We start from the raw sequence: 27,878 nt of genomic DNA, 5'->3' as shown, positions 1-27,878 counted from the left end.
ATATAACATGAAGAATCACATATACTAGTAAGATGGACAAAATTGCGAGAAGGAAGAGCTTGACATGAGCTACTGTGTTTGTATCATGATTTTATCATTTGAACAGCATTCTGGCAGAAATATTCAGCCTTTACAATTTCCTGTTAATAATTTGATTTCACTGAAAACATTTTTACACACTAAATTCATTCTGAAGCTGCAAATATTTTCTAGTTTATTACATTAAATGCCAGCTGAACCATTTCAGATGTGTCCTGAAAACGCCCAAATCGTTCTTTCAGTCAATAAGACAGAAAAAAATCGTAAATATTTTGCTCCAGAAAGCCAATAAATACACAGTCATCCTTAACTTAAACAAAGTTTACGATTTCAAGTTATTCTCTCACAGGAATTCTAAGAAACAAACACTTTATGGAGATTTTCACAATACAATCAATACAAAGTCTATCCTAAAATTTAGTTGAATTCTTTAAAATCAAGATATTAGAAAATATCAAGATTGTTGGTGTAGTTCCCTGGAACATCTCAAATACATCTATTTTATCAATGCATTTATTCATCAGAATTATTTTGCCAAAACATGCTTTAAATTACCTGAAATTTTCTACTTTCACTACAACTTTATGAACTCTATGTATACAGTAATTATTAAAGACAGAAGAATGGTCACTCAAACCAGAAAGGATCAATAAAAACCTGGTGGAATGGGTTTTAGTAAGTAAACTAATGCTTTTATGGAACTTCAATCAGCATCCACAATAACAACATTAACTTATACTGACAGCTGCCATATGTAATAAGGCAAACACTTTAATTGGGCCAGTAATTAATGTTATCATATTGGTATGTCTAAAGCAATTATGCTAAATTAAGTAGAAACACTTTTAGAGTTACATGCAGAGTTTCTTTCCAGATCACTTTTCAGTATAATATCAATGAAAAATAATCTTTCATTTGTGAACACAAGAACATAATAATTTACCATATGGCAACAAAAGGTAATAAAATCAAATGCAGTATCAGAGAAATAAAACCACTATTGTGAAATGAATGATATTTAACCTTTAGTCTGTTGGTGGCAGGTGGTTTTGCCTTTGTGACCAGTCAGTGTAGGCTGATCATGGTTGACCAGTCCATTTTAGAAATTTAGCAAGGCTAAGGATAAATTTTCACTTGTGACTACTCTAGTTTCCGGTGTTCACTTTGGTAGGGGTGTAACGGTATGCTAGTCTCATGATACAATACATATCGGGATACAGATGCAACGATACGGTATGTATTGCGATACACACTGAGTACCATAGTAAGCATTCATAAGACAAAATGAACTTCCTACACTTGGAAAGTACTTGAAATTTTGCTTTAAAGTTAAAGAAACTGTTATAAATGGTACATTTGTTTAGTTACTATCTTTAACACTGATTTTATGAAAGTTTTCATTCAATGATTCTACTTTTCACTGTATCGTCCCTGTATCGTGAAACAGGTCTATGATACGATACACTTTGGTCTTAAACTTACTTTGGTTTTGAAGCCACATTAGGATGCATCTGTGTGTCTGTGCCTGAAAAAAAAATTAAATATATATAAAGTCATGACAAACAAGAGACAGCGACACTTGACTATTCAACAGCCTTGTCAACTGAAATAAAATAAGTTGAAAAAGGGGCACACATTTGAAAAATGAAAAAAAAAGTTATGGAACCTGTACAGTGCAGATCAAAGATCAAATTGAAGTTTGTCAGGAGCATAACTTTGACATGCATGGACCAAATTTGTTTTTATTTGGCATGAATGTTTACCTCAATGAGAAGGAATGTCATGTGCAAACCCGATGTTCATATCTCAAAGGTCAAGGTCACAGTTGGAGGTCAAACGTCAAATTGAAGCTTGTCCGGAGCATTTCTTCTTCATGCATGGTGGGATTTTGATGTAACTTGGCATGAATGTTCACCTTTATGAGATGGAGTGTCATGCGCAAGAACCAGGTCCCTAGCTCAAAGGTCAAGGTCACACTTAGAGGCCAAATGTCAGATACAAGAATGACATTGTCTGGAGCATGTCTTCTTCATGCATAAGGGGATTTTGATGTAACTTGGCACGTATGTTCAACACCATGAGGCAACCTTGTTTTTAGAATTACTTCCCTTTGTTTTACTATAAATAGCTTATATTGTAACTTTATTATTACTGGCCATGGGGAAAAATTGAGACTACTTTTCTATGGTACAACATGCATGTTACATCCAATTTTTCGGTGTATTTTGACCTATCTCTACCTGGTAACGAGTTTTGTGTGGACTTATATTATATAGATTTTTTTTATAATTGGTCAAAAAAATTCCATATGCAAATACAGGTGCAAAAAACCCCTGATATATCGTATTTTGCATGTAAGTAGAGTGCATATTAAGTAGTCTGTGTTCAGACTGTATGTTTTGTTCAAAGGAGGTAACTCCTGAGGCTATTCAATTTTTGTATAATTATGTCCCTTGTCTTCTCAAAACATCCGATAATCAGAGCCAGGACTGATGAAGTCAGAATTTTTTACAGAATTATTTTTTCTAAAAAAAAAAATAAATAAAGATTATCTAGTCGGTAGCCAGACTACATATTGAGGTGTGTGTCTATAATGGCCACCACTACATCAAACTACTTTTTCATGCATTGTGGTATAGTATGAGTTCTGATAAACATTTGTTCCAAGCAAAATTCTTGCATCTGATTTAGACATTCTAATAAGTCTTTTACAGAAATGAAACTCCTGAGTGTTATGTAAGTCATTGCTTCCTCGGCAATATTGCACAGCTATTTACATATTATAATACAATTATATCATAGTAAATTTGGCAGCTTAGGTTAGAGCATCCTATCAAAAAATCAATGTCAAAAGGACAACTCATAATGAAATCTCCACCAATGTTCTTGAAAATGGAGATATTCTGGAGATGTTCTACTGATTCTGCTTGTTATGAAAGCAAAATGGATTATTGATTACCTCTGCTACTCTAAGTAAATCATATCTGACACAGTCTGTCTAGTCCCAAATATTTAACTTAAGAATTTGAAAACTCAAATACAAAGTATGTCCAAAACATTCATGAACAACCTTTGACTATACTTAAAGCACTGACCTCCAGATTGTGGGACAAATGAAAATCATTTTAGTAATTGATAGTAACCCATAAGTAAATTTATTAAAACAGCAATGTTACAGTGGAATATATTTCTAACAATAATCTTTCTAAAGAGAACCATGAATTCTGTAATATCGTCAAAATATTTTTTTGTTCTGTAGCTGTGCTGCCTACTAAAATCATTCCTGCCCAAAATGTCTATTTTCTCAAAAACTTATATTCAGCAATACTTATTACATGTTTTGAACAAAATAGTAATTCTGTTTCTAAAATAAACTCAGTATACAATATTAACATTCTGGTAGCAAACAATGTTATTACCGTTTTTTTAAGGTTGTCCTCCATTTCAACCACAATTTTTAAGGTCTCTGATTGGGTATGACGGTACATTGTACACACTTTATGTTAAATTTTCTATCCAGTATTATGTAGTTGTTTTTGAGATACAGCTTGACAATAACTTGTACACAAACTTCAATCAAAATGTTTAAGTCAAAAAAGGGCCATAATTTGGGTTGTGATCTAACTTGGTAATGCGCTTGGAAATATTGCATTTATTATTTTGTGTCTGAGATACAGTACAATGGCTAGTTGTAACTTAAAATTAATGCCATTCTTACACTGTAATTGTTGATACTGATATTTTTGTACGCAAATACACTTTCATGTTATGGACATCATAATTTTAATGTTTAGCTTTATTCAAACTGTTCAGTTTTAAGTTTGCAGCAATATAGTAAATCAGAATGTTTTGTTTGTTTTACAAAACACACAATTAGCCATTATTTTTTTTAAACTTATGATATTTGAATTTGTTAATGGAAGTTGAACATCCCTCAAATTACAGTACAGTACAATGTATTAAGATTTTAAAGCTTCCATCAAACAGCTAAATAATCTCTATATATACTTACTCAAAACATAAAACATAATGAGATCCAGCTGAATGTGAGATACTGTTTACATTCAGTTATTCCCAGCACAACCCTATAATACATTCACAGATAATATAAACACACTTATATTCCATCCAGCTTTTCTTTAGCCAATTTCCAAGCAACAGGTTATGGTTATATAGGTTATATAGCAATGTACAGTTTATAAAAAATTGCAATCAGTGACTGCTATAAAAATTCAATGTAGGCTTGATTTCCTTTATTTTATTGAGTAGAAAACACTTGAAGTGTCACTTAGCATGCACTTGTTCTCTGTATGGAAATATTACTTACAGAAGTCTCACAAGTCTGGCCATATTTTTTGTTTCACATAATTTGACAGGATGCTAATTTTCATATACAAAAATTATGAATAAAACCTTTTCTGTGAAAGATGTACTTTATGTTCTGTGAAAGAAGTTTAAATTACTTTGATTATATAAAAACAAGTTCTATTTTCTAGAAATTGTGTTATAAGTTTTATTTAAAAGCTGGACTTGCTTGTTCCTCATTCTATCTATTATATCACTAAGAATAAACAGCAAAAAAGAACGTAAAGAATTCTCTTTTAACTACATACATGTTTTTTTTCTTCTTTATGTTATGTATGCATTTTTTCTTCCTCATTTATGACAACCTTTAAATAGGCATAGAAATTTATTTCCAAAACTTTGACTTTTTATTTGGTTTTCACAGTATCTGAATTGTCATTTACAAGTATTTTATTACTTTCTGTTCAAATGTGAAATTTATCAGAACAAGAGCTCCTGTAACACGAAATGCAACATTCTGGGTCAAGTGGTTCTCAAGTAATTGATCGGAAATTGTTTTCCATGGTCAGGCTCCTGTGACCTTGACCTTTAACAGAGTGACCCAAAAATCGATAGGGGTCATCTACTCTGCATGTTCAATCATCCTATGAAGTTTCAACATTCTGGATCAAAAGGTTCTGAAGTTATTGATCGGAAATGGTTATCAATGTTCAGGCCCCTGTGACCTTGACCTTTAACGGAGTGACCCCAAAAACAATAAGGGTAATTTATTCTGCATAAACAATCATCCTATGAAGTTTCAACATTCTGGGTCGAGCGGTTCTCAAGTTACTGATTGGAAATGGTTTTCAATGTTCAGGCCCCTGTGACCTTGACCTTTAATGGAGTGACTCCAAAATCGTTAGGGGTCATCTACTTTGCATGTACAATCACCCTATGAAGTTTCAACATTCTGGGTCAAGTGGTACTAAAGTTATTGATCGGAAATGGTTTTCAATGTTCAGGCCCCTGTGACCTTGACCTTTGACAGAGTGACCCCAAAAACAATAGGGGTCATCTACTCTACATGACTAATCATCCTATTAAGTTTCAACATCCTGGGTCAAGTGGTTCTCTAGTTATTGATCGGAAATGGTTTTCAATGTTCAGGCCCCTGTGACCTTGACCTTTAACAGAGTGACCCAAAAATCGATAGGGGTCATCTACTCTGCATGTTCAATCATCCTATGAAGTTTCAACATTCTGGATCAAAAGGTTCTGAAGTTATTGATCGGAAATGGTTATCAATGTTCAGGCCCCTGTGACCTTGACCTTTAACGGAGTGACCCCAAAAACAATAAGGGTATTTTATTCTACATAAACAATCATCCTATGAAGTTTCAACATTCTTGGTCGAGCGGTTCTCAAGTTACTGATTGGAAATGGTTTTCAATGTTCAGGCCCCTGTGACCTTGACCTTTAATGGAGTGACTCCAAAATCTATAGGGGTCATCTACTTTGCATGTACAATCACCCTATGAAGTTTCAACATTCTGGGTCAAGTGGTACTAAAGTTATTGATCGGAAATGGTTTTCAATGTTCAGGCCCCTGTGACCTTGACCTTTGACAGAGTGACCCCAAAAACAATAGGGGTCATCTACTCTACATGACTAATCATCCTATTAAGTTTCAACATCCTGGGTCAAGTGGTTCTCTAGTTATTGATCAGAAATGGTTTTCAATGTTCAGGCCCCTGTGACCTTGACCTTTGACAGAGTGACCCCAAAAACAATAAGGGTCATCTACTCTTCATTAACAATCATCCTATGAAGTTTAAACATTCTGGGTCAAGTGGTTCTTTAATTATTGATCGGAAATGGTTTTCAATGTTCAGGCCCCTGTGACCTTGACCTTTGACGGAGTGACCCCAAAATCAATAGGGGTCATCTACTCTTCACGACCAATCACCCTATTAAGTTTCAACATTCTGGGTCAACTGGTTCTCTAGTTATTGATCGGAAATGGTTTTCAATGTTCAGGCCCCTGTGACCTTGACCTTTGACAGAGTGACCCCAAAAACAATAGGGGGCGTCTACTCCAGCAGCCCTACAACCCTATGAAGTTTAAAGGTTCTAGGTCAAATGGTTCTCCAGTTATTGCTAGGAAATGAAGTGTGACGTACGGACGGACGACCAGACAGGGCAAAAACAATATGTCTCCCCCAGAGGGGGGGAGACATAATTAGTTATGTTGCTACACTTTTATCATTACTGTTCTTTTTATTCACATAAAAGAATTCTAGCCACATACAAGAAACAGAAATAATAGTTTAAAGTTACAGATGCACAAAATGACTAAGTGCATATCATCATATGACTTTGATTGTTTTGTACTTTGCTTGCCAAGTTTTTTTCTAGAAGTTATAATCTAAACTACACAAAATATACAAAATGTACATGTACTGTCCTACTGGTGTTATTACATAAATATGAGCTTAATTAATCTAAATTGATTGCATTGTTAAAATGTTACCTTTACAGTTACTGTACATGTGAAACATTATTTTAACAACAAAATCAAAAGGCCACTTTAATACAGGTTTCTTAACCCTTATCCTGATAAATTTCTATAATGAACTTGTCCATCTTTCAATTTGGACAGAACCATTAACCTTAAAAAGGGGTGCATACCAAAAATATACTGACTGAATGGTGAACAGTGCAGATCATGATCAGACTGCACAGATGTGTAGGCTGATCATGATCTGAATTGGTCGCATGGGCAGTATCGATCGTGTCCAGATGATCCGAACTGGTCGCATGGGCAGTATCGATCGTGTCCAGCATGATCTGAACTGGTCGCATGGGCAGTATCGATCGTGTCCAGCATGATCTGAACTGGTGAACTGGTCGCATGGGCAGTATCGATCGTGTCCAGCATGATCTGAACTGGTCGCATGGGCAGTATCGATCGTGTCCAGCATGATCTGAACTGGTCACATGGGTAGTATCGATCGTGTCCAGCATGATAAGGGTTAGAGTATTTTATTAAATTTGTAATCAATATCAAATAATGATCAAATAAATAAAGTCTTTTATTGCTTCAAGAATAATGACAGAAAACATGACTGCTTTCTGCTACTCAATTTAACTCAAAACATGACTTGATCAAAAGCCTTTCACTACTGAAAAAAATGACAGAAAAACCTACTCCAGCAAAATCAAGTCCTTTACTTTTGAGAAAAAAGACAGAAACCCTACACCAACAAAATAAAGTTATTTATTGCTAAGAATAAATCAACAAGCAAATTCGATGAATTGGAATCCCCCGCCGAAAGGGTCAGAGTTGAGGAACGGCAAAAAAATATATCCAGGAAAAAGTTAAGAATGTTACCAAGAAGCAAATAATTTCATTAGTCCAAATCAAATTAAAAGAAAATGAATGGTTTGTTTGGGTGGGGGGTGGGGGCTGGGGTGAGGATACAACAGTTTACGTGTTGATTATAAATATTGATAGAAAACGAAAAATGAAAAAAAAAATGGTGGGGGGTGAGGGGGAGGGGGGGTGACCAAGGTAAGGTGGTGACCAGGTGTAGGTACACAACATCACATGTTTATAATAAATGTTCATGGAAAAGAATGAAAGAAGTTTAATGAAATTCTTCCAATTGGTTGGTTTGTTATGTACAGATCTGTGGATTTTTAAACAATCAAAGGGCAATAACTATATGGAAAATTGACCAATTGAAAAAAAAACTTGAAGGGCATCGTTGCAGTATCTTGGTTCATGTCTATTTCAAGTTTGATGAAATTCTACCTGCTAGTTACTGAGAAATGGCTACAGACGGACATTTTTCATAAAATCAAGGGCAATAACTCTGAGGGAAATTGACCTATCAAAAAAAAAACTTGACAGGCATCAGCACAGTATCTTGGTTCATGTCTATTTCAAATTTGATGAAATTCTACCTGTTAGTTACTGAGAAATGGCTACAGACAGACATTTTTCATTAAATCAAGGGCAGTAACTCTGAGGGAAATTGACCTATCAAAAAAAAAACTTGACAGGCATCATCGCAGTATGTTGGTTCATGTTTATTTCAAGTTTCATGAAATTCTACCAAGTAGTTACTGAGAAATGGCTGCGGACGGACAGACGGACGGACGGACTGACGGACAACGCCATTTCAATACCCGCCTCCCCATTTCATCGGCGGGGGATAATAAAGGCAGAAAACCCTACTCCAGCAAAATAAAGTCCTTTATAACTGAGAAAAATGACAAAAAAACCAAACCCAGCAACATTTTTTTGAAGTATTTTACTTCTGAGAATAAAGACAGAAAACCCTACCCCAGCAACAAATAGCCTTTTACTGCCGAGAAAAATGACAGAAAACCCAACCCCAGCAACATAAAGTATTTTACTTCTGAGAATAAAGACAGTAAACCCTACCCCGCCAACAAAAAGCCTTTTACTGCTGAGAAAAACTAGAGCTGCTTTTGAGAAAAACGCATGTCTCCCACAACTGCCTAATCATCTAAATAGTAAGTCAGTCTTTACAAGGCCCACGCTGTCGTTCGCCACTCGAGCCATTTGGCGAATCTGCGATGAAAGTGGCGAAGAAAAATCTCGAGTGGCGAAAATGAAAAAATGTTCGTTATTTGGACCGCCATTTTGTTTCAGACGTTCTAAATCGTAACCTCCGAGAAATTTTGTTAAAAAAGAGTTGACTGGTTCCGATAATTTTACCTTATAAAATTAACTTATTTCGGGATAGTACTACCCAGTCTGCGTTTACTTTACATATAACAATGTGTATTAAACATCTTGACACGCGAGAAGATGCAATTTGCAATCAATTAGCAACCGATTATCGGGTTAAAATAATCTTTTTGTTTTGTTGTCATTACGGCAGATTAAATGATTGATGTCTTTAATTTCCATGGATCAAATAATTAATAAATAAATCGGCAAAATAATGAATGGTTTGATGAATTTTTTAACGTTGTCGCCACCGTCAGACAGTATGTTAGTCACAGGCACGGGTCCAGTGTATTTTTTGTTTAATATAAAAATCCTTTTTTTTCACACAAATATACTTTTTGTATGTTTGTCAAATGAAAAAAAAATGATGACAAAAAATCCGGTCACAATATCATACACGACACTGTGACCGGCATATAGAAAGCATATTTCTGTGAAAAAAGGTTGTTTTTTTATATTAATCAAAAAAAAAAAAAAAAAAATACACTGGACCCGTGTCTGTGATCTTAGTAAGTAATTAGTAAAAGTGTTTGCCAAGTTTTTTGAATGTCTTTAAAAGTTAGGAATGGATTTGAAATGTAATCCTGTATCAGGGTAGATTTCTGGGAAGCACAGAGCACCAAAAACACAGCCCCCGGGCCATGCATTTACATAGTAGGCCCACGACAAAAAGAAGCTGTAATGGAAAAATATTTCAGACAGGTTGCTTCAAACATCCAACAACATTTTAAAATACAAAACTTGCTTTAGAGGTATACCCACTTTCATTCAAAAGTCCCCCTATATAGCTAGAATATCACCATTTGCTTATGGGAAGTAACAAAAATTTTCAACGCGCCGCGGGAAGGGAAACCTCTCCAGCACCCTCCCTACCCTTCCCGAGAAAAAAGGTGGCTCCAACTTTTTTCAGCCCAGTGTGGGCCCTGCTTTATATACTGTTTTTTCATGGCTGATATTGGTTAATTCAAGGGCTATAATTCTGAAGTGCCTTGGGCAATTTGGCTAGTTAATGAACTTTGCCGAGGAGTTATGGTCAAAAACATTTGGTTCAAGTTTGGTGAAGATTTGGATGAGAAATGTTCAACTTACTTAGAGCGCGGACAAGAGTAAAAAGGCCAATTTACGGTAATTCAAGGGCCATAATTCCGAAGTGCCTGGGCTGATTTGGCTAGTGATCAAACTTTGCCGAGGATTTATGGTCAAACACATTTTGTTCAAGTCTGGTGAAGATCGGATGAGAAATGTTCGACTTAGAGCACGGACAAGAGTTCAAGGCTGATTTTCAGCAATTCAAAGGCCATGATTCCAAAGTGCCTGGGCTGATTTGGCTAGTTATCGAACTTGGCCGAGCACTTATGGTCAAACACATTTTGTTCAAGTTTGGTGAAGATCGGATGAGAAATGTTCGACTTAGAGCACGGACAAGAGTAAAAAGGCTGTTTTTCGGTAATTCAAGGGCCATTATTCCGAAGTGCCTGGGCCGACTTGGCTAGTTATTGAACTTGGCCGAGGACTTATGGTCAAACACATTTTGTTAAAGTTTGGTGAAGCTCTGATGAGAAATGTTCAACTTAGAGCGTGGACAAGAGTAACAAGAGGGCCAAGATGGCCCTAAGTCGCTCACCTGTGTAACACACCATAACAGTGTAAACATGTTTTACCTAGTGATTTCATGGAGACAAATATTCTGACCAATTTTCATTAAAATTGAACCAAAAAACGTGGCCTCTTGAGTGTAAACAAGCATTTTCTTTGATTTGACCTAGTGACCTAGTTTTTTTATCCCACATGACCCAGATTCGAACTTGTACAAAATTTCATGAAAACAAACATCCTGACAAAGTTTCGGGAAGATTGGGACAAAAAAAAATGGCCTCTAGAGTGTATACAAGCTTTTCCTATGATTTGACCTAGTGACCTAGTTTTTGAACCCACGTGACCCAGATTTGAAATCGTCCAAGATCTCATGATAACAAACATTCTGACCAAAATTTATGAAGATAGAATCAAAAATGTGCCCCCTAGGGTGTAACCAAGCTTATTCTTTGATTTGACCTGGTGTCCTAGTTTTTGACCCCACATGACCCAGTTAAAAATTCTTACGATATTTCATGCAGACGAACATTCTGACCAAGTTTCATGCACATCAAATGAACAAGTGGGTTAACAAGCTTTTCCTTTGATTTGACCTGTTGACCTAGCTTTTGACCCATATGACCCAGTTTCCTTGGACTGTTGAATCCATTGACAGTTTTGAAACATTCTGACCAGTTTCATGAAGATAGGGTCATAAATGGGGCCTTTAAGTTGTTAGCAAGCTTTTCCTTGGATCTGACCTGATGACCTAGTTTTTGATCAACATGACCCAGTTTCGATCCAGGCCTAGAGATCATCAAGATAACCATTCTGTGCAAGTTTTATCAAATCAAAGCATTAATGAAACCTCTATATGGTTGAAATGGCCAAAATAGAAAATTTTGCCCCTTTCAGGGGCAGTAACTCTAGAACCCATGACGGAATCTAGCAGGTTTTTGAAAGGAACCAAGATCTTATTGTGACTTAAATTGTGTGTAAGTGTGGTTAAAATCAAATATAAAATGTCACTTCTATCATGTTCACAAGGTAAAAATTACCTAATTTTTGCTCTTTTAGAGGTCAATCAGGGGCCACAACTCCGGAACCTATGATTGGATCTGAAGAATTCATCATGGAATCCAAGATTTATTGTTGTTGAAGATATTTTGCAAGTTTGTATCAAATCAAATCTTTATGAAGTCTCTACATGGCTGCAAAAGCCAAAATAGCAAATTTTGGCCCTTTAAGGGGTAATAACTCTGGAACCCATGATGGGATCTGGCCAGTTTTCGAAAGGAACCAAGATATTATGCCAATACAAGTTGTGTGCAAGTTCGATTATAGTTGATTGCAAAATGTTGTCTCTATCATGTTCACAAGCCAAAAATAGCAAATTTTGGCCCTTTAAGGGGCCATGACTCCGCAACCCATGATGGGATCTGGTAAGTTTTCGAAAAGAACTGAGATATTATGCCAATACAAGCTGTGTGCAAGTTTGATTAAAGTTGATTGCAAAATGTGTCTCTATCGTGTTCACAAGCCAAAAACTAGCATATTTTGGCCCTTTAAGGGGCCATAACTCTGGAACTCATGATGGGATCTGGCCAGTTTTCGAAAGGAACCGAGATATTATGCCAAAACAAGTTGTGTGCAAGTTTGATTAAAGTTGATAGCAAAATGTGGTCTGTATCATGTTCACAAGCCAAAAATGGCGATTTTTGGCCCATTAAGGGGCCACAACTCTGGAACCCATGATGTGATATGGCCAGTTTTCGAAAGGATCCGAGATATTATGCCCATACAAGTTGTGTGCAAGTTTGATTAAAATCAAATACAAAATGTGGTCTCTATCGTGTTCACAAGGAAATTGTGGACGGACGGACAACGGACGATCACAAAAGCTCACCTTGTCACTACGTGACAGATGAGCTAAAAAGGCTGATTTTCGGTAATTCAAGAGCCATAATTTAGAAGTGCCTGGGCCGATTTAGCTAGTTATTGAACTTGGCCGAGGATTTATGGTCAAACGCATTTTGTTCAAGTTTGGTAAAGATCGGATGAGAAACGTTCGACTTAGAGTGCAGACAAGATTTGTAACAGACACACACACAGACAGGAGTAAATCAATATGTCTCCAAAACCCGACCCCAGCAACAAAAAGCCTTTTACTGCTGAGAAAAATGGCAGCAGCTACATATACAGACAGAGAAAAAGTTATTCATTCAGGTAATTATTTCCTCTGACATTATTCTCAGCAGCAGTTTCTAACTTAAGCAGAATTTAGAGTGTTTTAATTAAAAAAAAAATATTTAATTACTGGTGAAGAAGTGTTTTGAGAGCAATCCTGTAGAAGTACTCTAATGACATTGACCAATTATATAGTATCACTGTTGTCTACATTACCACAAATGGGACAGTAACACCATGTGTAAATGTCACTGAATGCTTTATAGACTCTAAACACCAGTCATACATCGTCTAATATGCCCTAATATGCCCTTACATGTATGATACACAATTGTCAATGATGCTAATGACCTGTAAGTATTCGAAATCAGTCTAAAACACATATCTTGAAGTTCATTGACATACCAGTAGGAAAAGAGGCAGATTTACATCTAACCTGGAGAATTACCCAATTCATGGTATTGTAATAACTGATTAATTAAATAAGAAGGACAAGGTTACATCTCTATATGAGATTGAACTGAATCAGTGAATGGCTAGATGAATGGCTGTTTTGATATCACTTTCAAACATTGTACATCACAGCATTTGTTACAACTACATCTAGTAATAGTAAATCAGTTTGTTTTACTAAAAGGAAAACAAACCTGTGGCCTGCTTTCAGCAAGCTAAAATTAAACTAGAGGTTGCTTCTGAAAATCTAAAGAACTTTATTTAAAAGGAAGAGTGTATTCATTTTGAAACAAAATATCTAGCTGCAGTGATGTGTTTGAAGTAAACAAATTAAAATGCTAAATTAAAATTTCACAAGATACACCCCAAACACAAACAAGAGGGTCATGATGACCCTATATCGCTCACCTGTAAAACTTGGCCTTGGAATCATCAAGATAAACATTCTGACCAAGTTTCATGTAGGGTCATAATTGTGGCCTCTACAGTTTCAACAAGCTTTTCCTTTGATTTGAGTGGTGACCTGGTTTTTGACCCAACATGACCCAGTTTCAAACTTGGCTTAGGAATCATCAAGATAAACATTCTTACCAAGTGTCATGAAGATAGGATCAAAAATATGGCGTCTAGAGTGTTAACAAGCTTTTCCTGAGATTTGAGCGATTGGCCTAGTTTTTCACCCAACATGACCCATTTTCGAACTTGGCCTAAGAATCATCAACTCAAGATAAACATTCTGACCAAGTTTCATGAAGATAGGGTCATAAATGTGGCCTCAAGAGTGTTAACAAGCTTTTCCTTCGATTTGACCTGGTGACCTAGTTTTTGAACCCATATGACCCAATACAGAATTTGGCATAGGAATCATCAAGACAAACAATCTGACAAAGTTTCATAAAGATAGGGTCATAAATGTGGCCTCTAGGGTGTTAACAAGCTTTTACTTTGATTTGACCTGGTAACCTAGTTTTTGACCCCACATGACCCAGTTTCTAACTTGGCCTAGAGATCACCAAGATAAACATTCTACATGCAAGTTAGCATAAATCAAACCTATATATGGCTGAAAGGGCCAAAATAGAAAATAAATAGGGCAGTTACTCTAGAACCCATGTTGGAATCTAGCCGGTTTTCAAAAGGAACTGAGATCTTATTGCGACTTAAGTTGTGTGTAAATGTGGTTAAAATCGAATGTGAAATATCACTTTTATCATGTTCACAAGGTAAAAATTATCAAATTTTGGCTCTTTCAGGGGTCAATCAGGGGCCATGACTGGATCTGACGGGTGCATCATCGAATCCAAGATCTTTTGTTGTATATTTTGCAAGTTTGTATCAAATCAAACCATAAATGAAGTCTCTATATAGCTACAAAAGCCAAAATAGCAATGTACCTGTATTGATTATTTGTGGATTTGGATTATAAGTCTTGCAGTTGCACTATATGGCAATGTGTGACCATGATGGTAAGCAAGTGTTTAAAGCTTCAAAACCATATACATATACCAAACAGTTTAGACAAAATATGGAATGGTATGCAAAACATAACTAATTTCTGTACTAGTATTTACAAGTACTTTAACGCTTGGATTTCACCTCAACATAAAATGAGGTTTGCAAAAATTGTTGTGCAAGAAAATGAAATTACAATTTGATAAGTTGCTGTAAAATGAGCCAATTGTATGTAACACTGTCCGTAAATAAGTTCCGTGACTATAACAATATCGATTTTGCCTCCGAGCATGATCAAAACAGGTATTTATCGGCTGGTTATGTATACAGGTGATAAGATGTGTGCTTGACAATTTGTATACTAAAATTTTATAACCAGGCGCTAAGATATTTTAGCCGGGTACACCGCCTGGCTGAAAGGGTCTGTGGATAACCCTGGTGATTGCAAACATTAACCAGTAACAGTTTAAAAATTATTTTGGTACATGCTCATTTCACCTTCAACTTTCATTATTTGTTACTTTACATATTATGTTTAATTTTTAATATAAGCCACACAACTGATAGAAGTCAAAATGTAAAAAAAATGCTATGTCAGGTCTTGGCCTCTGGTACTGCACACACAGTTGGATGAACGACTTAGCCTTACTTAGGCCTAAAAAAAATTCTTTGTTTCCGGTAATTTGTTAAAAGAAATTAAGGTAGGTAGGTCGAAAAATGGTTTTTTTTGGAATTTTTTTTTATTAAGGGAGACTTTTCAGAAATTATTTTTGTGTAATAAAATGAATACAAATCAGGGGATTATGCCTTAGAGCATCACTAAGTTGATTTCTAACATCACTGACCATGTTTAAAGCATAAAAAGTGCAGTTTTGCAATTTTTTTCTTAAAAAATTGAAAAAATATTCTCCAAGGCCATAAAAACATTTAGGGTCGGGCCAAAAATTTAGGGTAGGTTGGGATACCGGAAACCAACAATTTTTTTTTACACCTTATCTGGCCTATTGGGATGACTTATTTTATAGTTGTCATCCCTCTAAGCCGTATCTGCATTTTACTGTTAGGAAAACGAAGACGTTAAAAAATCAAAAAAAGTCATACTGGTCAAACTTACTTGCTACAATAAATTAAACATTAATATTCATGTAGAAACTTCAAATGGGTTGAATATAACTCATAATTTTAAAAAAAGAGACTTAAATCTTCGGAAATATGTGTAAACAGGTGCGAGGAGAAATCTACCCTGACACCAGTTTCAAAACACAGCGGACTGCCGATGACATTAAATTGCAGAAACAAAACACAAAATATACATTAAAAAAATGTCAGCGAGGCAATTTTATGCTTTTATTTCAACATAAATTATAACTATCAGAGATGTTATCGTTAAAAATACATTGAACATGTACCAGAAAACATTCGTAACGGATTTCATTGGGGATTTCCTAACAGAAATTCGGAGAAATAAGCAGAATAAGTTTGGACATGATGGGACAGCGACACTCAAGAGTTATCACACTGTCCTAGACAAGCTTACTGTCACTGAGTGGCTGCTTTTTAATTTTTGACCTTTGTAGCCACCGCAGTTAAACTGTTACATTATAAAACAAACTGTATACGTCGGATTAGTTCAACTACACGCTGTCCCAAAACGTCCTATTACTTGGACTAGATAAACGCCTTGCACGAGTATCTCAGAATATTTAAGAGCCTTGACGATGATTTGTTCGAACCTCTGGACTGACAGTCAAGCATATCAGTGATTCACCACTAGAACATCAAGATACTTGACGTTGTAAATAAGGAACTCAAAATTATAGGTTAGCAGAGTGAGAGGTGTGATAATTTTCAATGAACGATTTAGTTTAATGCATCTGTTCTACGTCATAATTGCTTTAATAATTATTACCTTGATCCATATTTAGTTGTGGTTCATACTGGTATTACTTGAAGAAGTTTTGAGAACCTACAAATCCAAACATTTCAACAATTTACACTTCCATAACTTTTATTTTCATAATTTTAGCACTTCCGGGAGTATCACGTGATAATATTTGTGATGACGTCATTGAGAGACAGGTTGTTTACAAATGGCTGCCACATAGGTAATGTTTTTTAAAGGCTGACAATACAATTTCACTGCAATTCACAAGCTACTTTCAGCAAAAAAAATAAGTGTGCTTATTAAAAGTGTAATTTCTTCCCAATCGCACCCACCATACTTTGCAATCTCTTATTTCCGCTTATTTCTGTATGTGTGACATGCATTTTCGCGACACAATTTCTTGTTCATTACGTTGATCGACAGAGCTTTTCATATCAATCATGTGTTGTATGCATTTTTGAATTTTATGAAGTAGCAAAGTCTGAAGTTACGTAATTTAGAAAACATACTATCCCTTAAATGTTCTAAATGAGACAGAAACATTTGTGGCTTGATTTTGAGAAATGCTTAGGCCTAAAAAAAAAAATTCTTTTTTTCCGGTAACATGCTCAAAAAATTTAGAGATGCGATAAAATGTAGTGTGTCAGGCGAGGGGCGTGTCTGTAAGCACTGAGGAGAGGAATAATTAGCTCCGCCTTACATTAAACAAAGCTTTCGACCCCAAGACATTTCGACCACAGGCTCATAATAATATATTCTTTATAATTACAAGTTAAAGAATGGCAAAAGTTTCTCCTAGGGCACATCTGTAGATAATCATCTTGTAAAATGTAACAAGTCAAAGAATAGTAGAATAGTAGCGATAAAAAGATTATATTTCATTCATCATAAATTAATAACAAAATTTTCCTGTGCAAATTATTGTACACTTTGCATTATTAAATATACACAATATATACATGCGCGGATCCATAGTGTGGGGGGGGGGGGTTGCCGGGTGCCCGGGCCCCCTCTGAAAAATACATGGTAATGCATGACGTGAGGTGTCTTAAAAGTCATCTACCTTGAAAAAATGCCAGAATATTTGTAGAAGACTATTTGAAAGGTCATTTACCTAGCATAATCTATCTGAATATGTGATGAACACATGAGGTGAGATAAATTAAACAGTTATCTACCTAGAATAATGTGTCTTAATATGAGAACTGAGGTGAGTTGTCTTGAGAAGTCATTTACCTAGAACAATGTGTCTGAATATATGTTAAGGACTGAGGTGAGGTGTCTATAAAAGTCATTGATCTTGAAAAATGTGTCTGAATGTATGATAAGGACTGAGATGAGGTGTCGTTTACAATAATTTATGTCCAATAATGTGTATAAATATGTATTAAGCCCTTCGTTGAGGTATCTTGAAAAGTCATTAACCTAGAATAATGTGTCTGAATTTGGGTTAAGCACTTAGGTGAGGTGTCATAAAAAGTCATTAACCTAGAACAATGTGTCTGAATATGCGTTAAGGACTGAGGTGAGGTGTCTTAAAAAGCAATTTACAGAAAACAATGTGTCTGAACATGCGTTAAGTACTGAGGTGTGGTGTCTTAAAAAGACATTTACCTAGAACAGTGTGTCTGAATATGCGTTAAGGACTGGGCAGAGGTGTCTTGAAAAGCCATTTACCTAGAACAATGTGTCTGGATATGTAATAAGGACTGAGACTAGGTGTCATTTACAATCACTTCTGGCCAATGTGTATAAATATGTGTTTAGCACTGAGATGAGTTATCTTGGAAAGTCATTTACCTAGAACAATTTGTCAGAATATGTAATAAGGACTGAGACGAGTTGTCATTTACAATCATTTCTTTCCAATAATATGTATAGAAATGTGTTAAGCACTGAGATGAGGTATATTGAAAAGTTATTAACCTAGAATAATGTGTCTGAACATGCGTTAAGGACTGAGGTGAGGTGTCATAAAAAGTTATGTATTTACCTAGAACAATGTGTCTGAATAAACGTAAAGAATTGAGTTGAAATGTCTTAAAAAGTCATTCACCTAGAACAAAGGATCAGAATATGCGTTAAGGGCTGAGGATAGTTGTCTTGAAACATTATTAACCGAGAGCAGGACTGAGACGAGGTGTCAATGACAATCATTTTTGTCCAATAAAGTGTATAGATATGTTTTAAGCACTGAGGTGAGGTATCTTCAAGAGTCATTAACCTAGAACAATGGGTCTGAATGTGCGTTAAGGACTGAGGCGAGGTGCCTTCAAAAGTCATTTACCTAGAACAGTGGGTGTAATTATGCGTTAAGGACTGAGATGAAATGTCTTGAAAAGTCATTTACCTAGAACAATGTGTCTCAATATGTAATAAGAACTGAGACGAGGTGTCATATACAATCATTTCTGTCCAATGATATGTATATATATGTGTTAAGTACTAAATATTCATTAAGGACTGAGGTGACGTGTCTTAAAATCATTTACCTGGAACAATGTGTCTGAATATGTAATTATAAATGAGAGGAGGTGTCATTTAAAATCATTTATGTCCAATAATGTGTGTAAATATGCGTTAAGGACTGAGGTGAGGTATCTTGAAAAGGCATTTACCAAGAACAAAATGTGCCTGCATATGTAATAAGGACTGTTACGAGGTGTAATTTACAATAATTTCTGTCCAATAATGTGTATCAATATGTGTTAAGCACTGAAGTGAGGTGTGTTAAAAAGTCTTTTGCCTGGAACAATGTGTCTGAATACTAGTATGTAATAAGGACTGAGACGAGGTGTCATTTACAATCATTTCTGTCCAATAATGTTTATAAATATATGTTATTCTCTGAGGTGAGGTACCTTGAAAAGTCATTTTCCTGGAATAATGTGTCTGAATATGCATTAAGGACTGGTGTGAGGTCTCTTAAAAAGTCATTTACCATGAACAATGTATCTGGATATGTAATAAGGACTGACACAATTAAGGTGTAATTTACAATCATTTCTGTCCAATAAAGTGTATAGATATGTTGTTAAGCATTGAGGTGAGGTACTTTTGAAAAGTCCTGAGGTGAGGTGTCTTTAAAATTCATTTACCTAGAACAATGTGTCTGAATATGCGTTCATGAGACGAGGTGTCATTTACAATGATTTCTGTCCAATTATGTGTATCAATTTGTGTTAAGCAATGGGGTCAGGTATCTTGAAGAGTTATTTACCTAGAATAATATGTCTGAATATGCGTTAAGGACTGTGGTGAGGTGTCTTTAAAGGTCATTTACGTAGAACAATGTGTCTGAGTAAGAACTGACCGGAAGTGTCATTTAAAATCATTTCTGTGTAATAATGTGTATAAATATGTATTAAGCAGTGAGGGGAGGTGTCTTGAAATGTCATTAACCTAGAATAATGTGTCTGAATTTGCGTTAGAACTGACGTGAGGTGTCTTAAAAAGTTATTTACCACGAATAATGTGTCTGAATATTTAATGAGGACTGAGTCGAGGTGTCATTTGCAATTATTTGTGTCCAATCACATGTGTAATTATGTGTTAAGCACTGAGGTGAGGTATCTTTGAAAAGTCATTTAGTAATAGTTATTGTTGGAGGAATAGGTATGCACTGTGTTTAAAGACCTGTGAAGGATTTTGTGAACCGAGCGAGCGAAGCGAAGGATGTTTTCAAATATCCTCACTATCTTAAATTTAAACACTATGCAGACCTATTCCGAGAATGATAACTGAGTTACCTACATGCCTCCTTGTTTTACATTGTCAAATTTTGTTTCAGATTTGTAAAACGTTTGTATCATATATAAATAATTTGAAGAACAAGAACGAAGAAGACAGTGTGTGCTATAATTTATCGGATACTATTAATATAACAAAATACGCACCTGTAAATATATCTGTCAGCAATTAGAACATGACATTTTGTTTTGCATGAAAAATCCTTGCATGTTTGCACGCCTGGTAAACTACAGAGCTACCTCTTTAAGAGGTATACGGTAAACTGCTCTGTCGGAACTTCCGAGGTAGTGCACGTCGCGATAAAAGAAGGTGAGTGTCATCATATCTTTTGCATTTTTACAAGCAGTGTATCGAATATCAAGAATCCTGGAATGATAGGCGATGTAGATATGATATAACTTTACAGAGAACTTATGATCTATAGAAAATATAAATGTTAGTAGTTTTCGAGAGATACTGTAACGTTAATTAATTCCACGGGAATATACCCTGATCGGCGCTCGGCAAGAATGCACTGCGAAACTTGCTAAAAACTGCGCGCACACCATCGAGAAGATATGAAAACCTTTTATCTTCTTGGAGTACTACTAATTCAGAGGTTTGTAGTTATATGCCTCTGTTTTCAGTGACATGGCAGCGATTTCAATAAGCATTATCTCGTTAAAGTCGTTCTAGTCTTCCACATCTGATTTACGTCAGTTACTTGTGGATCTCAGTAAAGTCAATAAGAGTATAGAATCCAGAAAACAGACAGTTTTACACAAATGAAGGACTGTCATGTCGTCAAAACCTCATACATTGCAAAATATTTAAATGCCTAAAATTATCAACCGTTAATTTGTTATGATTTAACGACATTCAGCACAGCACAATTGGAACATTTTTCAGAAAAAGAGAAACGTACATTTTTTGTACTTTGACCAGCTTCTCACCAATTAACACTACCTAAAAACTGCCTTTAAATATGTTTAAAACTGTCAGTCATATTTCAGAGACGTCCGGAATATAGCACAAACATTTAATTGGGTTATTTTCTAAAATACAATTCCTTATTTATATTCTAAGTTAATTGTACAGAAATTCGTCCAAAGTCTTATAAGCAGACTAAAACTTAACTGGGAGGCAATTTTTGGTATTTGTATTTTTTGACAATTATATAATTGTCATTATTTCTTTTTAGTAAAATAAAATGGCGTGTTTCATGAACCAATCAAATGGTATACCCGTATTCACTTTCAGTCAGATATCAAGACCTCTTTAGAATTGAATGTTAAAGCTGTAGAGATATCAATTGTCAAGATAAGTAAAACTGATCTGAATTTTTTCACTTAAAACTGACTTTTTTAAACAAGTGATACTATTATTTATGGAGTCAATCTCGGCAGCACCGAAAATGACATGCACGGACTTCTCATGATTCCACTGAATTTTGTTACGATCGCCTACCCATAACGTTAAATCTAATCAATGAAAACGGTGAAGTGTGTCGCACAATTTTGTTCAGTGTTTATAGCATTGGACTATGTCCGAGCGGCTTGTGTTCAGTCCCTCTATAGGCACTTGAGATTTTTCGTCATAATTTTTTTTTTCGTGTAAACAGAAGAATTAGGATAGGTATGGTAATTGTAATACACCTCTAAAATGGCCTAAAAGGTGTTCATAGACAAAGGCGGTAGGTAACCTAGAATAATGTGTATGAATATGCATTAAGGACTGAAGTCTCATTAAAAGTCATTCACCCAGAACAATCGATGTTTCTGGATATATAATAAGGACTGAGACGAGATGTCATTTACAAACGTTTCTGTCTAGTTATGTGTATGTGTTAAGCACTGAGGTGAGGTATCTTGAAATGTCATTAACCTAGAATAATGTGTCTGAATATACGTTAAGGACTGGGGGAGGTGTTTTAAGAAGTAGTATACCACGAATAATGTGTCTCAATATGTAATAAAGACTTAAAAAAGACTTGGACGAGTGTCAATTACAATAATTTTTGTCCAATAGTGTGTATAAATATGTGTTAAGGACTGAGGTGAGGTACCTTGAAAAGTCATTAACCTAGGATAATGTATATAAGTATGCGTTAAGCACTGAGGTGAGGTGTCTTGAAAAGTCATTAAATTAACATAGAATAATGTGTATGAATATGCGTTAAGCACTGAGATGAGGTATCTTGAAAAGTCATTAACCTAGAATAATGTGTATAAATAGGTGTTAAGCCCTGATGTGAGGTATCTTGAAAGGTCATAAAACTAGAATGATGTGTCTGAATATTCGTTAAGGACTGAGGTGAGGTCTCTTAAAAAGTATTTTACCTACAATAATGTATCTGAATATGCGTTAAGCATTGAGGTTAGGTATCTAAATATGCGTTAAGCACTGAGGCGAGGTGTCTTGAAAAGTCATTAACCGAGAATAATGTGTCTAAATATGCGTTAAGCACTGAGGCGAGGTGTCTTGAAAAGTCATAAACCTAGAATAATGTGTCTGAATATGCGTTAAGCACTTAGTTGAGGTATCTTGAAAAGTCATAAACCTAGAATGATGTGTCTGAATATGCGTTAAGCACTGAGGTGAGGTATCTTGAAAAGTCATTAACCCAGAACAGTGTGTATAAATACGTGTTAAGCACTGAGGTGAGGTATATTTAAAGGTCATAAAACTAGAACAATGTGTCTAAATGTTCCTTAAGGACTGAGGTGAGGTATCTTAAAAAGTCATAACTTAGAATACTGTGTATGAATATGCGTTAAGCACTGAGGTGAGGTGTCTAGAAAAGTCATTTACCTAGAATGATGTGTCTGAATATGCGTTAAGCACTGAGGTGAGGTATCTTTAAAAGTCATTAACATTAAATAATATGTATGAATATGCGTAAAGCACTGAGGTGAGGTATCTTTAAAAGTCATTAATCTAGAAAAATGTGTCTGAATATGTGTTAAGCATTGATGTGAGGAATCTTAAAAATTCATCAGCCTTAAATAATGTGTATCAATATGTGGAAAGCAATGAGGTGAGGTATCTTAAAGAGTCCTTAACATTAAAAAATGTTTATAAATATGCGTAAATTTAGCACTGAGGTGAGGTATCTTAAGAAGTCATTAACCTAGAAAAATGTGTATGAATATGCGATAAGGATTGAGGTGAGATACCTTGAGGAGTCATTAACCTAGAATAATGTGTATGAATATGCGTTAAGCACTTGGGTGAGGTATCTTGAAAAGTCATAAACCTAGAATAATGTTTATAAATATGCGTTAAGCACTGAGGTGAGGTATCTTGAACAGTCATTAACCTGGACTAATATGTATAAATATGTGTTAAGCACTGAGATGAGGTATCTGGAAAAGTCATAAACCTAGAAAAATGTGTCTGAATATACGTTAAGCACTGAGGTGAGGTATCTTGAAAAGTCATCAACCTAGAAAAATGTGTCTGAATATGCGTTAAGCACTGAGGTGAGGTATCTTAAAAAGTCATTAGCCTAGAATAATGTGTGTCTGAAAATGCTTTAAGAGGTGAGGTATCTTAAAAGAGTCAATAGCATTAAATAATGTGTTTGAATATGCGTTAAGCACTGAGGTGAGATATCTTAAAAAGTCATTAGCCTTTAATATAGAGACCGTACCATAGCTCTTCGCATACTTTGATTTTTCAAACTAAAGTGATTTTTACAAATGCACCGGTTACGATAAAAAATGTAAACAAAAGACTCTGTCTGTAATCTTTGAAATGTATGATTGACACTCGGTCTTAGTCATAATACCGATTGACAGTGAATGCTGATGACTTCATGTGTTGCAGAAAGGTATTTAGTTTGTAACTGTAATTTCCCATTAATTGAAATCCTCTCAAAACTGGTAAAATAATTACTTATATTTGGACAGAGCTCACGGTCTTTTCCGTTTGACAGCTGCTAAAAGGGCAAATATAAAAGATTCAGTGTAAGTTATATTTCACTGGTACTACCAGTTAGTAAGTTCATACTCTGAACAAAACGTCAGAGAAATTTGGGCAGATTTGACCGATTATGATGTTTGCAGACTTAGATTATATTTTTTCCTTACACGAAAATTGCCAATAGGTAACAAAGCGAATACGCCGATAGTCCGGAGTTCGCCGATTATTGTTCCAGTTCACGCAATGTTATCCAGGCAATTAAACTGCATAGCTAAAGCTGCTGCTGTTATAGGTTAGTGGTAGAGTGTCTGCCTTAGGTGTGAGAGGTCCTGGGTTCGAGTCCCAATTAGAGCTTAACTATTTGCATTCTGCTAAAGCATAGTTTTGCTGTTATTAGACTGTTCCAGATGTTCTAATTTTTTAGCACACAGTATCATGGATCATTATTTAGCAATCCAGATCAAAGTTGAATGTTAAATCAAATGCACCCAATTAGGAAATATTCACTATATTATGTCCCTTTGATGTTTATGCTCTCCATGTTCAAGAAGAGTTACATTTCCTTGATCACAAAATTTTCTTTAACATGAAAATATTAAATGCTCATAACTCCACACTTCTGGTAAAAATATTTCTATATTTCTGTTTTTGAGAAATATATGGACATTTGTCTTCATTTCAAAGTTTTTTAACTTCAAACCTATGATTTGAAAAACTTAGGTACTATCTCTATTTAATAATGTGTTTGAATATACGTTAAGCACTGAGGTGAGGTATCTTAAAGAGTCATTAACATTAAATAAAGTGTATGAATATGGGTTAAGCACTTATGTGAGGTATCCTAAAGAGTAATTAAACTTGAAATAATGTGTATGAGTATGCATTAAGCACTGAGGCGACGTGTCTTGAAAAGTCATTAACCGAGAATAATGTATAAAAATATGCGTTAAGCACTTAGGTGAGGTATCTTGAAAAGTCATTAACCTAGTATAATGTGTATGAATATGCGTTAAGCACTGGGGTGAGGTATCTTGAAAAGTCTTAATCCTAGAATAATGTGTATAAATATGCGTTAAGCACTGAGGTGAGGTATCTTGAACAGTCATTAACCTGGACTAATGTGTATAAATATGCGTTAAGCACTGAGGTGAGGTATCTTAAAAAAGTCATTAACCTAGAATAATGTGTGTCTGAATATGCGTTAAGAGTCGAGGTATCTTAAAAGAGTCAATAACATTGAATAATGTGTATGAATATGCGTTAAGCACTGAGGTGAGGTATCTTGAACAGTCATGTCCCTCTAATAATGTGTATGAATATACGTTAAGCACTGAGGTGAGGTATCTTAAAGAGTCATTAACATTAAATAAAGTGTATGAATATGGGTTAAGCACTGAGGTGAGGTATCCTAAAGAGTCATTAAACCTTAAATAATGTGAATGAATATGCATTAAGCACTGGGGCGAGGTGTCTTGAAAAGTCATTAACCTAGAATAATGTATATAAATATGCGTTAAGCACTGAGGTGGTGAGGTATCTGAAAAAGTCATAAGCTTAGAATAATGTCTGTCTGAATATGCGCTAAGAGTCGAGGTATCGTAAAACAGTCAATAACATTAAAAATGTGTATGAATATGTGTTAAGCACTGAGGTGATGTATCTTGAACAGTCATTAACCTGGACTAATGTATATAAATATGTTTTAAGCACTGAGGAGAGGTATCTTGAAAAGCCATAAACCTAGAATAATGTGTCTGACTATGCATTAAGCACTGAGGTGAGGTATCTTGAAAAGTCATTAACCTAGAATAATGTGTCTGAATATACGTTAAGCACTGTGGTGAGGTATCTTAAAAAGTCATTAACCTAGAATAATGTGTCCGAATATGCGTTAAGCACTGAGGTGAGGTATCTTAAAAAAGTCATTAGCCTAGAATAATGTGTATGAATATACGTTAAGCACTGAGATGAGGTATCTTGGACAGTCATTAACCTGGACTAATGTATATAAATATGTTTTAAGCACTGAGGTGAGGTATCTTGAAAAGCCATAAAACTAGAATAATGTGTCTGATTATGTATTAAGCACTGAGGTGAGGTATCTTCAAAAGTCATTAACCTAGAATAATGTGTCTGAATATGCGTTAAGCACTGAGGTGAGGTATCTTCAAAAGTCATTAGCCTAGAATAATGTTTATGAATATGCGTTAAGCACTGAGGTGAGGTATCTTAAAAGAGTCAATAGCATTGAATAATGTGTATGAATATGCGTTAAGCATTGAGGTGAGGTATCTTAAACAGTCATCAACAGTAAATAAAGTGTATTAATATGGGTTAAGCACTGAGGTCAGGTATCTTAAAAGAGTCATTTAACCTTAAATAATGTGAATGAGTATGCATTAAGCACTGAGGCGAGGTGTCTTGAAAAGTCATTAACCTTGAATAATGTATATAAATATGCGTTTAGCACTGAGGTGAGGTATCTTGAAAAGTCATTAACCTAGATAAATGTGTCTGAATATGCGTTAAGCACTGAGGTGAGGTATCTTCAAAAGTCATTAGCCTAGAATAATGTTTAAGAATATGCGTTAAGCACTGAGGTGAGGTATCTTAAAAGAGTCAATAGCATTGAATAATGTGTATGAATATGCGTTAAGCATTGAGGTGAGGTATCTTAAATAGTCATCAACATTAAATAAAGTGTATTAATATGGGTTAAGCACTGAGGTGAGGTATCTTAAAGAGTCATTTAACCTTAAATAATGTGAATGAGTATGCATTAAGCACTGAGGCGAGGTGTCTTGAAAAGTCATTAACCTTGAATAATGTATATAAATATGCGTTAAGCACTGAGGTGAGGTATCTTAAAAGAGTCAATAGCATTGAATAATGTGTATGAATATGCGTTAAGCATTGAGGTGAGGTATCTTAAATAGTCATCAACATTAAATAAAGTGTATTAATATGGGTTAAGCACTGAGGTGAGGTATCTTAAAGAGTCATTTAAGCTTAAATAATGTGAATGAGTATGCATTAAGCACTGAGGCGAGGTGTCTTGAAAAGTCATTAACCTAGAATAATGTATATAAATATGCGTTAAGCACTGAGGTGGTGAGGTATCTGAAAAAGTCATAAGCTTAGAATAATGTCTGTCTGAATATGCGCTAAGAGTCGAGGTATTGTAAAACAGTCAATAACATTAAAAATGTGTATGAATATGTGTTAAGCACTGAAGTGATGTATCTTGAACAGTCATTAACCTGGACTAATGTATATAAATATGTTTTAAGCACTGAGGAGAGGTATCTTGAAAAGCCATAAACCTAGAATAATGTGTCTGACTATGCATTAAGCACTGAGGTGAGGTATCTTGAAAAGTCATTAACCTAGAATAATGTGTCTGAATATACGTTAAGCACTGTGGTGAGGTATCTTAAAAAGTCATTAACCTAGAATAATGTGTCCGAATATGCGTTAAGCACTGAGGTGAGGTATCTTAAAAAAGTCATTAGCCTAGAATGTGTATGAATATACGTTAAGCACTGAGGTGAGGTATCTTGGACAGTCATTAACCTGGACTAATGT

The 27,878-nt window shown here is 35.2% G+C and overlaps 2 protein-coding genes across 7 annotated transcripts in view; one reads left to right on the top strand and one right to left on the bottom strand.

The window, feature by feature from the left end:
- Nucleotides 1-16,799, bottom strand: part of LOC123529184 (protein piccolo-like) — an 85,622-nt gene extending 68,823 nt beyond the window's left edge. For 2 of the 5 annotated variants that reach the window (XR_008366705.1, XM_045309406.2), the window contains exons 1-2: nucleotides 4,052-4,216; nucleotides 1,522-1,564 (exon numbers count right to left, since the gene is read on the bottom strand). Coding sequence is in view for 4 of the 5 variants with exons in the window: in XM_045309406.2 (XP_045165341.2) it covers nucleotides 1,522-1,564; nucleotides 4,052-4,067 (59 nt within the window). In the remaining variant the exon portion in view is untranslated. Of the gene's footprint in view, nucleotides 1-1,521; nucleotides 1,565-4,051; nucleotides 4,231-16,664 lie in introns of those variants that run through there. The other 3 variants (XM_045309409.2, XM_053521381.1, XM_045309411.2) reach the window with 3 other exon arrangements.
- Nucleotides 16,800-16,822: 23 nt separating this feature from the next.
- Nucleotides 16,823-27,878, top strand: part of LOC123530466 (trichohyalin-like) — a 149,832-nt gene continuing 138,776 nt past the window's right edge. For both annotated transcript variants that reach the window (XM_053521380.1, XM_053521379.1), the window contains exon 1: nucleotides 16,823-16,860. The gene's annotated coding sequence lies outside the window, so the exon portion shown is untranslated. The remainder of the gene's footprint in view (nucleotides 16,861-27,878) is intronic.

The sequence above is a fragment of the Mercenaria mercenaria genome, chromosome 13 (assembly GCF_021730395.1).
Source record: "Mercenaria mercenaria strain notata chromosome 13, MADL_Memer_1, whole genome shotgun sequence".
Lineage (NCBI taxonomy): Eukaryota > Metazoa > Mollusca > Bivalvia > Venerida > Veneridae > Mercenaria > Mercenaria mercenaria.
Note: the sequence above shows the minus strand (reverse complement) of the source record. Positions and strands in the feature narration are given on the sequence as shown.